Raw genomic sequence first — 14,400 nt, 5'->3', positions numbered from 1 at the left:
AACACAAAACTGTTCCTGACACTGTAAATTCGCACCATGTATTCGTGCGTAATGCATGTTTAAACAATTATTATGATATTTGACAAATGATTCTATTATGGTTTAACACTTTTTTTTTTTTCTTTTTTTTTTTTTTTTTTTTTGTTCCTTTTGTATTCTATTCTTTTTGCAACATGGCAATAGTCATGTACACGGAAACCAAAGGGAACGATTATGTTACATGGCGCGTTTCAGCCTCCGTAGAATATAATTATACAGAACATCCTTCTGTGAATCATGCATAAAGTAAACAAAAACAAGACCCCATTCATTTACAGCTAGGTAGAGCTGGTACCATTTTGTTATATAACACGCTTCATGGTGCTTTGCTCTATCTACACTTGTGCTGAACGTTACACTTCTGAACAAGTGGTTTAGTCCACTCAACATATTAGCACGTGAGACTGAAATGCGCATTCCCGTTTGTGCCTTGGTACTGTTCACATCATGGGAAAATATATTATCATACTGATAGTGTTGGCTGTGCTATTAGATGTCTGTCTGTCAGGACCCCGCTGGTCTAGGGGTCGGGGACGGGGCCGAGGTAGGGATCGTGAAGAAAGGCGCAGGATGAGGAATGGCAGACGGGGAGGCGGCTGGGGTATGGGAGACCATGGGATGTTCAGGTAAGATTTTTTCCACGTATTTACTAATAAATAAGGATCTTTTCTTAACCTAACATATTTTCAGTTACCTCAGATTTATTAATGTGAAAAAAACTGTATTAAATTTGAGATATTTGCATACAAATAACAGATATATTTTAATCTTTTTCTAAGGAAAAAAGTCACGCTTGTAGTTCATGTCAAAATGCTAATTTCAAAGAAAATGTGATTTCTTGAAGATTTATTTGCCTAAATAAAAGTACTTGATCCCTGGTTTGAACCCCACTGCGTACGCAACTTAATACAGTATGTTTTTTTCCTGCAGTTAGCTTTGGGTCCGAGATTGATTCAGTTAATTTCTAAACTTTTATGACAACCGACTTACAATAAATTTGTATTAATTGAAATAAACTTTATTGTACTAAATGGTTAAAATTAAAAATGTCTGTGAATGAAGTCATTAAGTTCAGATAGTTGAACAAACAAAAAACTACACTTACAATTCATGTTTTCGAAAGAAATAACAAATAGGGAACAGTTATTACAGATATTACAATATCGCTAAATGAAAATATATGTAACTCTAGTTAATAACAGTTTTAAACGAGACATGTAAAAAGACGTTACAAGAAGTTGTCATTATGTATACCGTTTAATCTTCAAACAATCATCTGATTGATTATTTATTTATTTATTTATTTAGATGTAGGGGAAATATTGTGGAGCACTATAGTTTTATATGTTTGATAACTGATTTAAAACTCACAAAACGCTAATAAACGTGTATAAAACTGAGTTTAGAAGTCAATATGGAGAAAATGGTAGGTATAATTATTGTGATAAAGCCATTGTTTTGCCAATTAAAACAGCTGTGAAAATAAAACATCTTTGATGAATTGGTCCATATTCTACTGAAGTGGAGAAAATTAAATTGTAAAATGTGTACATTAATTGCACGAAAGAGTTTGTAAGCATATAGAACAGAAGTACAGGTCGGTCTGGAGAAAACGAGAACTTACGATTATTTGTGATATAAAAAGAAGTTTAATATGAAAATATTTTAATGTTTATCAATGTAGATAATGCAAAAATGTAAAATTTAGGAAACAAAATAGTTTTGTTTTTCTTTTTTGGCAGGAATAGTTACTTTACTCTGGAATTACATTTACTTTCGTGAGGTTATTGTTTTACGCTGCGTGTTGTGTACATAATCTGGATTGTAAAAAAGACAAAAACTTTCCGGTTTCCTAGAAACAGTAATCCGTTTATCAATTTACTCCAGTTCCTGTCATAAACAAATAGTATGCACTTGTTGCCGCTTCTTCAACGTGCATTCTTAATTCAGGTAGTTCAACCCCTTGCTTTTGTAGAACGTAAAACCACAATTTTCGTATTTCTTAAAAGGGTGAGGCAAGAACCAGACCCTAAGAGGAAAGACCTTCTAACTTAAATAATTTGAAATTTTAACGACGACTACGTTTGGGGTAATTTTTAATAAATCTATGCTTTTTTTTTGTGAATACCATTTACGTAAAGAATGTAAAATATTACACGCACATATACTTTAAAGACATATGTGACACGCTATGTTATTATTTGCAGGGGATTCGAAGGATTTCATGGAGGCCGATTTAATTTTGGTTTAGGACCTAGGCGAGACCCCTGGTTTGGAATGGACTTTAGTTGGGGCGGCGAACCGAGAGATGAACCTTGGTGGAAAGGGTAGGTATAGTGACGCTAAATTGTCCATATTCCCCTGACTACTCAGAGTATTTAGAGTATTTAGAGTATTCATCTAAATGTTTTAGAAAGAAACAAAATAGTGCATTGTTCTGCTGTGGTGCCCAGCACTATTGAATGCATCCTTAGTTGATTGGAACAAAGGCCTGCTTTCCATAGTCGTAAAATTTATCACGTGACTTTTCTATCTTGAGCAGTTTTTATTTAGAACAGCCTGTACCTGTTTAAACATTCCGGAATACTATCCTTTTTAGCTCGACTATTCATAGAATAGTGAGCTATTGCACTCGCCCATGCGTCGGCGTCGGCGTCGGCGTCCGCGTCCGCGTCCCGATTTTGGTTAAGGTTTTGTATGTAAGCTGGTATCTCAGTAACCACTTGTGGGAATGGATTGAAACTTCACACACTTATTCACTGTGACAAACTGACTTACATTGCACAGGTTCCATAACTCTATTTTGCTTTTTTACAAAATTATGCCCCTTTTTCGACTTAGAAATTTTTGGTTAAGGTTTTGTATGTAAGCTGGTAACTGAGTAACCACTTGTGGGAATGGATTGAAACTTCACACACTTATTCACTGTGATGAACTGATCTACATTGCACAGGTTCCATAACTCTATTTTGCTTTTTTACAAAATTATGCCCCTTTTTCGACTTAGAAATTTTTGGTTAAGGTTTTGTATGTAAGCTGGTATCTCAGTACTTACTAATGGGAATGGATTGAAACTTCACATACTTGTTCACTATCATGATCTGACATGCACTAAGCAAGTCCCATAACTCTACTCTCTTTTTTTTCAAAATTATGCCCCTTTTCCGACTTAGCAGTTTTTGGTTAAATTTTTGTATGTAATCTGATATCTCAGTATCCATTAATTGGAATGGATTGAAACTTCACACACTTGTTCACTGTCATGATCTAACATGCACTGTGAAGGTCCCATAACTCTACTTGGCATTTTTACAAAATTATGCCCCTTTGACTTAGCAGTTTTTTGTTAAGTTTTTGTATGTAAGCTGGTATCTCAGTATCCACAAATTGGAAAGGATTGAAACTTCACACACTTGTTCACTGTCATGATATGACATGCAGTACAGAGGTTCAATACCTCTACTTTGCATTTTACAAAATTATGCCCCTTTTTCAACTTTTGTATTCATTCAATTGACAAGGCTGTTGAATAGTCGAGCGTTGCTGTCCTCCGACAGCTCTTGTTTTCTCTCCATTGACTTAGAGTGTGTTCAGATTGTTCGGAATAGTCAAAGGACTATGGTCTCACATAACATAATTTAGGTATCTACGTTGGTATATAACCGTTGCAACAATACTCATTCTAAGAATACGTTTGTGCTGAAATGGGGGTTACTGTAGTTATATCTTGAAACAAATCTTGACCTGCAATGGCTTTTGTAAACATTTTCAGGTTTTTCATTTATCTTTTAAGATTTTGTTTTATGCAAAACTCATAGCTTTTGGTTTGATATAAGCTTTTATTACACGATTCTGTCTGACGTGAGGATAGAAATAGCTCAAAACGTGAGAAAAAATCAGGTGAAACGATTGCTTATTTATTTAAATAGGTATCCTGCTTTCTTACTAAGATCGTATGTGAAATTATATAAAACCAATCTCACGAACTTCTTTATGGCATCGTTCTTAAACAAAAGGAGATAACAACCTTTTTGTTCCCTTTGAATTCTTTATATAAGAAGGAAATTAAAGCAATAACAATAGTTTAAGAAGAACAAAGATGTGACCTACTCATTATTTCTGTATGATAAGTGTACCAATTGGCTTTAACCTCATCGTCTGATTCAGATAAGAATCCCGTCTGTTTGCTGATATACACGGTTGGTCCGAAAAGGTGTAAAGAGTCATGTTTTCCCACAAGTTAGTTGATTTTTTCTTTGCTAATGCAAACAATCGGTCATAAAAACAGTTCAGGATCCTCGTGCAATTCCTAAACAAGCTTATGCTATTCCCTAGATTCGACTCTCCGTTTTATATGGATCATTTCTGCCATCGACTTCGGCAACCCTATATGAGCCGTGCCATGAGAAAACCAACATAGTGGGTTTGCGACCAGCATGGATCCAGACCAGCCTGCGCATCTGCGCAGTCTGGTCAGGCTCCATGCTGTTCGCTTTTAAAGCCTATTGGAATTGGAGAAACTGTTAGCGAACAGCATGGATCCTGACCAGACTGCGCGGATGGTCTGGATCCATGCTGGTCGCAAACCCACTATGTTGATTTTCTCATGGCACGGCTCACATATTGTTAATATCAAAGCAGTACTAACATACCATAATCACGCGTATTAAGGTCACTTCAAAGGAGTTTCTTTGCATTTTGCTATGCTTCTACGTGTATATTTTGCCCCAGACATTCGGATAACATTTCGGCGTATATATGGAAGCCATAGCCGATTCCGAAACGGAAAGGAAAGGTTAAGGAAAGGTTTTCGGTTCTAGTTCGTCGTACTGGTGAAATTGCATTTACACCGCGAATATTGATTTTGAGTTTCCGTCAGCTTGTGAATAACTTGTTATATGGAGCACTCCCTATATTAGCAGATTCTGGAAGAGTCTGAGAGAATTGATCATAATTTAAGTCATATATCCTGGTAATCGTACGATATATACTGCAATATCTATGAGATATAATATGTATTCTAATATTCAGACCAAACGTGTGTTTCTCGATGACGGAAGGTGTTGTAAATGATACAGATGAGATACGCACCCACTTCAGCTACGAGTCTGTGATCTGTGATGGTTCTGACTCCACCTTCAAGTGTACGAAAACGTAAGTTGTATTTGTATATGTCCTAGTTTGTACCAACATTGATAACAGGGCTGACGAACAAATTTGTTATGCAAATGAATTTGAATAACGACAGTAAAAACACATTAAACACCTACATTTTGTTGGTTAATGTTGCCATAGCACGTAGGTAAAAATACACATATACAAACAAACACGCGTGCGCGCGCACAAACGCACACACGCACGCCCACACACGCGCGCACTTCAATAGCTCAATGATAATGTCCACTTTAATTGCGCAAGGTCGGGGGTTCGATCACTGGCTGCGTCATATCAGTGATTTGAAAAATGATACTGCCTCCCTTGCTTGACACTTTAAAGGTTTGTACCAGAAGGTAAAATAATTCCAGGTAAGTATTTGTCATTGGATACCAAGTTTGATGCACAAGAGATGTGACGTTAAATAAACATTACCTTTACCTTTACTCTTTCACGCACATATGCACACGCACGCAGGCGAACCTGGTATGTGCTGGAAACGCTTGAATGCTTATTCATCCTTTGACATATGCCTGAAAATAGTTTGTTCTTTAATTAAACAGTTTTCATTAATTTCTGTTGTCACGCAGTTTCTGTTTTGTTGCCAGGGAGACGACACCACGTGGACAGGAGACCACGGTTGAACTGTATGAATGTTGCCCTGGCTTCACCCGGGCACAGGACGACTTTGGCTGTATGCAAGGTAATGATGAGTCGTTGTTTTACCGTAGAACAAGCATTAATAATTCTTTGTAGAAATATACAGACACAGCGAAAACGTGCACTCGGCTTGGGAGAAATATAGAGAAGCTGTCCCGAATGCCAACATTTATTTCAGTTAAAATAAATTTTACTCTTCACGTTGATTTATGTTTTTATGGTCAATTAAAGAAGAAACAGCGACAATATCGCACATACTGTTTCGATTTGCATGCTTCTTACATACTGAAGACGTTAACGATATATATATGTAAGAACTCTCTCAATCTATCTTTTTGCCATAGACAGTTTGATTCCTCAAGATCATTTGACTTTGAAATGAAAATGTCTTAGTTTAGTTTCAAGAAAAAATGGTACCACTGGTAAATGATTAATGTAAATTATGTTTTTGCGGCTGCAAAATACTAAAGTTGATAAAGTTAGGGTCGTTTATAGGTACCACTTAAAGAACGCACTTACACCACAGTCACACATACGGCGCAAATAGCTACGTCGAGCTACGGATAGAAACGTAGTAACCCGTATCGATCCGTACCTGAGCCGTACGAATTGGTACGAACTGATACGGCTTACTACATTAAGGTACGTCTCAGGTACGTTTCAATACGGGTCGAAACGGATTACTACGTTTTTATCCGTGGCTAGACGTAGCTTTCCGCGCCGTATGTGTGACTGGGGTATTAAATACGAGTAATGCCACAAATGAAATACTAACAATGCCCTATGCAATTTGATGTTGTACTTATTTAACAAAGTAACGATCATTAGAGGGTGTGTATTTGACTTGCCTGATCTCTTAACTGATTTTAATTTGGATTCTGATTCCACAGAGGTGCCTTTATACGACATCCCAACATTATTGGAGAGTTTGAATCTTGGTGAACTAATCAAGGTCCTGGAAAGTTCGGGCCTCACTTCAGAAATTCTCTCCTCAAACACCAACAACTTTACAATATTTGCACCAACTGACGAGGCTGTGAAGTTGTTCTTGCCCCTCGTGTCTGAGATGGAGCCCAGTATTAACCTCACGGTAAAGTTTATACCATTCGTCATTAGATGTTTTATGTACGGCTAATTACAAGACTTATATACAAAATATTAGATACAGGATTACACATAGAAACAGTTTCTGAGTTAAAGAAGTTACTTACAAAGAAATTGCAGAAGGGGCATTAATTAGTTGTTTGTTTGCATGGTAGTATCTTTTAAACTTATCCTCTGACAAATTAATATCAAGAGATAATCATGGTCACAGAAAGGCCCGATGATTTTGCAACGTCACTATGCAAAATCCGCATTGCATTGAACAAAACAAACTGTAAATATACGAGATGTTGAACGCACCAGAGGTTACCGATGCAGAAATTATTGTGTTAGGGGAGACGCGTGTGAATATCTAAAAACACATGTTTTTTTATTATAAAGGTTATATGCTTAATGTTATTGCTTTATTTTCAATTTTCTCATCAGGATTTAGGCTATGTCGTCATGGTTTCTGAGCGGATTAAGGATTCTGTTGTCGACAACACGAGAAATCTTCTCCTTGGTCACGTGGCAGTAGGAAGTCTGACGTCATCACACATTTCAGACAACCAGATTATCGAGACTGCTAGTCCATTAAAGTCGACAATTAGGATGAACGTGTACCAGCGCCCAGTTGAAGTAAATAAAGTTTCATCTGTATCGCGTATCATGTTGAAATGCAAAAATAACCACTTTATCAAGCTAAGATATGCAGTGTATTTTGTCCATCGGAAAAACTAACCTATTCGTCTATTTAGAATATGTCGTTAATGCTGTTTTCATGCTCTGAAATTTAAACAGAACAGAACGAAATTGTTCTGGTCTAATTTGTTATGTTCTGTTCTGAAATTTAAAATTACTACGAAGTCATTAGTTTTCATCCCATTGTATTCCATTTAAATGTATCAACCGATATTTGTGTCGGAAATATACACACAACAGCTTCTGTCTTCAGTATAGCACATACAGTACGGGAATACGTGTAAAAATATATGCACATGCACACCAGCTTAGCACATGTATACATTAACACAAATAAATGAAATAATAGAAGCATTAAACTTAGTGAATATACATATTTATCTATTTATGTTAAAATTTATAACTTTTTGTTGCCAGTTGTTGACTGCCAACTGTAAAAAGGTGACAAAAGCTGACAACCTCGCCAGTAATGGTGTAGTTCACGTGTTGGACGATGTCCTAAAACCTGTATCTGAAACGTTACTCGATCTTGTACAGAAAAATCCAGAGCTTAGTACACTTAAAACGGGCAAGTTCATATATTCTTTGTTTTCCTTTTTATGAACCTAAGTTAGTACATTGTTGAATTGCAATGTACTTTTTTTATAAGGATGAATCAGTGTCTTTGTTACTTTCAAGTTCATTCTTAAATGTAAAGTGTTTCAAAGTGTTTCCGCAACGATTTTTTAATACTCTCTACCAATGGTTATACGGCGCAAAGTGGAGTGGTATCTTATGCCTTCTTCCTGAATACTTGTGAATCACTTTCTTAAGCATGATTATTATGCAAAATATAGACAAATGATAACACTTTCAAATATGAACTTATGACTAAGCTTTGGGGTCATGAAATTTATTCAATGTACTTGTATCTGTATAAAATAATTCCAGTTAAACCGATGGTGTTGCAGCGCATTGGGTGTTGAATATAACATTACCTCTCATGAAAGGACTCGACCGAAGCCTGCTAATAATTGCTTCGTTACTGAATTTGTTATACATTTGTATATGGTATTTAAAGTAATACAACCAAACAGACTTCTGTCATTTTATAATAGTAATAACATAATCGGCATTATATCTTAACAGCTTTGGGCTCCTCAGCACTGGCAGCCTCGCTTAGAGAGGACGGACAGTTTACATTATTCGCACCAACAGATACTGCTTTCAAAAATCACAAGGACCTCTTGTTGAAGATTATGACAAACCCGGATTGTATGGAAAGTAGGTTATATATATTTATGAACATAAGATGATAATTTAATGACTCTTTTCAGTTTTTCATACTTCCTTATTAATCATAATAATTGAGCCGTGCCATGAGAAAACCAACATAATGGTTTTGCGACCAGCATGGATCCAGACCAGCCTGCGCATCCGCGCAGTCTGGTCAGGATCCATGCTGTTCGCTTTCAAAGCCTATTGGAAATAGAGAAACTGTTAAACCCACTATGTTGGTTTTCTCATGGCGCGGCTCATATGATGTTATATAGTATTAACAATGAGACAAAAACCTAAGGAAGAGAAATTATTGGAATTACATCTTGTTCAGCGCCATGGCTTTAAATTTTCTTTAAAAAGTCCGTGAGGACTTCAACTTCACCAGTATTATGGTCAAATTACTGGTCCCTACACGCCGAAAAATTCAAGAAAAGATTTTAATTCTACAGAAAAGCCCAACTACTAGGAAATTTACACCGTGTCGCAATGCTTGAATGTTACATCACCAGTTATATAATGTATGTAGAAAGGAATATATTTGTATTTCAGACGTGTTGAAGAACCATTTGTTGCCAAATGTGATATGCTCAGCTATAATCCAAGGCGAAACTCGAACGTCTAACGTTCTCAAGAAACGCACTAACTTGTCGAGAGACGCAGACGACAAATTGTATGTAGATGGCGCTCAAATTGTTACATCCGATATCATGGCCACAAATGGTGTACTATACATCATAGATGATGTACTTATACCAGAAGAAGGTAACGAAACAGTCATAGCAGTAGTACACCCTCCAAACATGTCTTACAGTTCATAAATATTTCGGATCATAAAGCAAAATGGCGTATGTTTCTTGTACAACAGTAGCACAGTTATGAAAAAAATGTTCTAACATCTACACTACTTTAAGTACATCTAGTATTATAATTTTTTTTAGTATACGCTAAAACAATGAATACGTTCTATATAAAACTTAGTACAAAGATCTAATAAACTTCTAAGAGTCTCTTGTGTATTACCCAATACGTGGTTTGCTTTGTATCCTGTATTACAGCATTAAACATGCTTCAACTGGCTGAGAAGAAAGACCTTGTAGAGTTCGGAAAACTTGTCGACCTTGCTGGTCTAAAGAAAGAACTAAGACACACAGAGAATGTAACAATCTTTGTACCAAGCAACGAGGCTATAAAAGTACGTCAAACATAAGTTCTGTTAAACAGAAAACCTTATCAATTTTGCAAATATTTCTAGTACATGTATATTGTATACTTGCCTTCTTGAAAAATATATAATTTACTCGTTTATTAGAGCAATAAAGCCGTAATCAAACTCAAATTTTGTTAAAGACAAGAGAGGTATAGACTTCACTTCACACCATTTTATTTTACACCGGTAATAAAGCTGTATTTTTAGGGATAATTGACACTACCCATCTGACAAATTTCAGGCATTACCAGCAAGCGTTGTGGCTAACCTTGGAAAGGACCAGCAAGCACTCCAAGAACTGCTCCAGTATCACATAGTCCCAGACGTTCTCTCGTGCAGCAAGTTCTATAATAATCTTCAGCTTGATACACTTCAAGGGACACAACTCAGAATCAACGAATACTCTTCAGTAAGTGAAGGTTCCTTTTTAATTTATACTGATTTGTTTTAGCTCGATTGTGATGAAAGCTTCAAGCTTATTGGAACCACTCTCGAGTCCGCTTCCTGGAAAAACCAGTACTGGTGTCACATGAGAAGTTATGGTCTTAACCCAAGTGGGGCTCGAACCTACCACCCCTGGATTGAGCGGCTGATACCTTATCCACTAGGCCACCGCTCCTTTAAGACAAGTGACGTAGCATAAACAGTTTACATGTAAAAAAAACACCCTATTTTCGAAATATATTATCAAAAACTTGTTTAACGTACGTCTTATTGACCAACAACATTTAATTAACAATTGTCAAATGTATGTTTTAATACAATCTTGTTTTTGTTCAAAGTTTCCATTCGGTCGTCACTGGACACAGACAGTTCAATGCGCGAATATAGACAGTTCTTCCATCAAAGGTTGTAATGGTGCTGTATACGTTATCGACAAGGTAAAATGTTTCGTGCTCTATAGATGTATATTAGTACAACAAGATAATATTATGTGTCAGACAGTATTTTTTTTTCAATTCAACCATGACAAAGACTGGTGCGTCATTGTTCTTACGTTATCCACGACATTTTGACGTGTCTTTATTAAATACTTACTGATAAACCATTGTAAATATAAGCCATTTGAGTCAACTTTGTCTGGGTTTCTTGATTGATTCTATTAAACGTTTAAATTATATTCATTTGCTTAAACTCATTTATGAATGATTTAGTGGATCATATAGTGAAAGTACATACAGCTTAGATAATAAAAGACATCCTCTCAAAATTCGCTCAATTGTAAGGTGTTATCTTGTATTTGGTGCTTGACAAATTTCGAAAATAGACACAAACACAAGCTACCGTTTAATCAAATTGACGTTTTATACGTTTCTTTAGGTTCTGTTGCCACCCTCTGGTAACGTGTTGGATGTGTTAGCTCAGAATAAAAAGTTTTCCACGCTGACAGAGCTTGTCAAAATAGCCGGAATTGCAGACGTACTCCAAGAGGATGGCCCCTACACAATGTTTGCTCCAACAGATGAGGTAAGTACTCAAAAGGTTTGCTAAATTCAGGTTAATTTTTATATCATGTCTAAAATGGTATATTCCAAGACCAATCTGTTACTGGTTATTCATGTAATGTATTTGAAGACTCACATCCTTTCATATTTCTACAAACTCTTAATATTTCTTCACTTCCAATATACTGATAAAGATAGACTGTTTGTGCATAAAACAAAAATCATCTACCTGTTAAAGTCGGCTTTCAATTTTAGTTTCGTGTGTTTTTATTTTGTGCTACAAGTCCTTGTGAATAACTTTTGAGCAAAGTGTGTTTGGTTTAAATTTGATATTTAAGCTATACATGTTAAGTGTATATATATACGTACATGTACGTTTTTATGATGACACAAATTCACACATTCCTCAAATGACTTCAGATTAACTGTGCTCCCGATGTGCTTTTAGAATTTAAATGTTAAACTTTAATGATATGTTTTGTGATGTTTAAACGTAAGCTGAAAACCACTAGTGGGCAGTAGAGGAACACTTAATTGAAGGAAAACAATAGAATGTAGATCTAGTATCTTTTTTCCGTACCGATTGTTTGTAAATATAATTGCATTCTTTTAATAAAGGCATTTAAAGCCCTTGGTAGTGACGCCGTGGAAGAACTCAAACAGAATCCAGAAACTCTCAAGTCTGTGCTTCTGAATCACGTGACCAGAGGTAAAACATTAGTGAACCAACACATGCATGTATTACAAAATATTTTGTAAGAAAAACGGTGTTTAAATAATATTTAACCGTAGGCCTATTACCTGGTAATTCAGATTAAAGAGAAACTATAGGTCAGCACTTTACAACATATTTCTTCTAAGATCTGTAGCTAGTATGTATAAGAAAAATACAACAACAACAATAACTACAACAAAATTTACTAAAATCGACTATCTTAAAGTAATCGAAATTCTGGTCTTTTTTCAGATACAATTTGTTGTGCTGGTGTGATCCGTGCTAACTGGTTCGATTCCCAAAAGGTCCGAACCCTATCCGGAGAGGTGTTTCGTATTGGCAAGACACGAGGTGGTGAAACCTACATTGACAACTCAGATGTTATTCAGTGCGATCTGACTGCAACTAATGGCGTTGTACATGTCATTGATGACGTCATCACCACTCCTAGACGCAGACGCCCATGGGAGTGGATTTGGGAGTTCAAATAATCGAGAGAATTTTGAGAACGTTTTTGATAAGAACGGTCTCTCAAATAAGCATGATGATCATTCATAACATGATCTGATCTAAGCCTTTGTATTTTAAAATTTAAAGCAAAACCTAGACTTTTCTTAATTGTCTCTGTACACCTAGATCTATGTTCAAATCAAATTCAGCAAACAAGATCAAGTTCTGTAAAGAAATATGTGACATATTGTTTTATTTATGGTGGATACTTTTTATCCCCGGTGAGCTTCACTTAAATAAACCTAGCAATTCTGTCACAACTTCGTCATTTTTTTATTTAGGCCTACACTTCGTCATTTTTTTATTTACATCTTTATAAATAACAGTTTCATTCATACCAAACTATATCACAAGAGGAATGATTTTAATTTTGCATTGTAAATTTACGATTTAAATGGAAATGTATTCCGAGCGACATATTATGGGATATATATTTCTCAGTTCATTCGGTTTACAAGAGCCGGTAGTCATGTTGAACGTAATCAATATAATTTATAACAAATAAACTTCTTCAGCAGGTCTACCGTTCTTTTAAATGTGTAAAATGTTTGCTACATTTTGCCTGTAATCCAGATTTGATCTAGACATCAAATAGTAATGTAGAGGCACTTCTGTGAGAAGGTATGTGAGACCTGAACTTTACTGCAATTTTCCAACTCTATTTGTGTGAAGTTATACAACGTTTTATCAAAATCAATTATGACATGGCTGTTTTAAGACATACAGCATGTTTAGTGTTCAACTCGCTACGGATTCCTCTTTGAGTGTGTCTGAGGAACAAGTAGAGGACGCCATGATCTGCAGTTTATAAATCCCACTTGGATTGAACTGTCTACGCTCTGTATCCTATAAATACATTGCATGATTATACATGCGTTTTTGTTCTTACGGTTTGCTTTTTATAAATTTACAAGAGCATTGTTTTGCACTTTATATGTCATTTCTTCTATGTTGCCATTACCGGACGTAGGGACTTAACTGGTAATTATTTTTATTTACACTATTCTGTGACGTCAGAACATGGTGGGGGTTAAGAATGGGGATAGCTGTGCAACTTAAAGCGGTTTAAGCTACCGAGTCGTGTTTTTGCCACTGGTCTGTCCAAGGCGGTGCCCTAATGGCGGTTCTTGTTTGTTCGTTTCCTCCTCATTATCTGTATATCTTGTGTTCTTGCATGCGTGCGTGCGTATGTGTGTTGGTTGTAAGTCCAAACGTCAACTGCTTTAAAGATGTGGCATTGATTTCCGTGTCTTTTTGAAGTATTCGACTTTCAGTTATGCTTTGTCTGCTTCTGTGAACCCAGTAAACCATATGCATACCTTATCAAAACACATTTGTACTTAATTTTATGAAACACAAAAAGCCACTTTCTTTGACATTTGAAGATCATGTGGAAAGTAAGATGGTCATCATTGCCCCTTATCATTTACCTTAACACAGTAGAATTTATCTTACAAAAGTTTACAATGTATGAAAAAGAAAGCTCTTAGGTATTAGGGTAAACTGTTAATGTCCAATGTAAAATAATGTCAAGCCCGTTATTTGTTGACAACCAACTTAGATATTGCCCGTTTGAGCTACAGCCACGGCCAATGTAGTGTGAAAATTGCTATTAATACTCTCCA

The 14,400-nt window shown here is 36.0% G+C and overlaps 1 protein-coding gene across 1 annotated transcript; it reads left to right on the top strand.

Annotated features, from left to right (window-relative positions):
- Positions 1 to 442: 442 nt before the first annotated feature.
- Positions 443 to 13,029, top strand: LOC123524005 (transforming growth factor-beta-induced protein ig-h3-like). Its single transcript, XM_045301862.2, has 15 exons — positions 443 to 665; positions 2,247 to 2,366; positions 5,071 to 5,193; positions 5,802 to 5,896; positions 6,744 to 6,943; positions 7,384 to 7,575; positions 8,056 to 8,206; positions 8,767 to 8,901; positions 9,448 to 9,660; positions 9,954 to 10,090; positions 10,347 to 10,514; positions 10,888 to 10,986; positions 11,426 to 11,572; positions 12,169 to 12,259; positions 12,518 to 13,029. The coding sequence occupies exons 1-15, from the start codon at positions 487 to 489 to the stop codon at positions 12,754 to 12,756; spliced, it is 2,289 nt and encodes a 762-aa protein (XP_045157797.1). The 5' UTR covers positions 443 to 486; the 3' UTR covers positions 12,757 to 13,029.
- The last annotated feature ends 1,371 nt before the right edge of the window (positions 13,030 to 14,400 follow it).

This window comes from Mercenaria mercenaria, chromosome 3, assembly GCF_021730395.1.
Source record: "Mercenaria mercenaria strain notata chromosome 3, MADL_Memer_1, whole genome shotgun sequence".
Lineage (NCBI taxonomy): Eukaryota > Metazoa > Mollusca > Bivalvia > Venerida > Veneridae > Mercenaria > Mercenaria mercenaria.
This window is presented reverse-complemented; position numbering and strand designations above follow the sequence as displayed.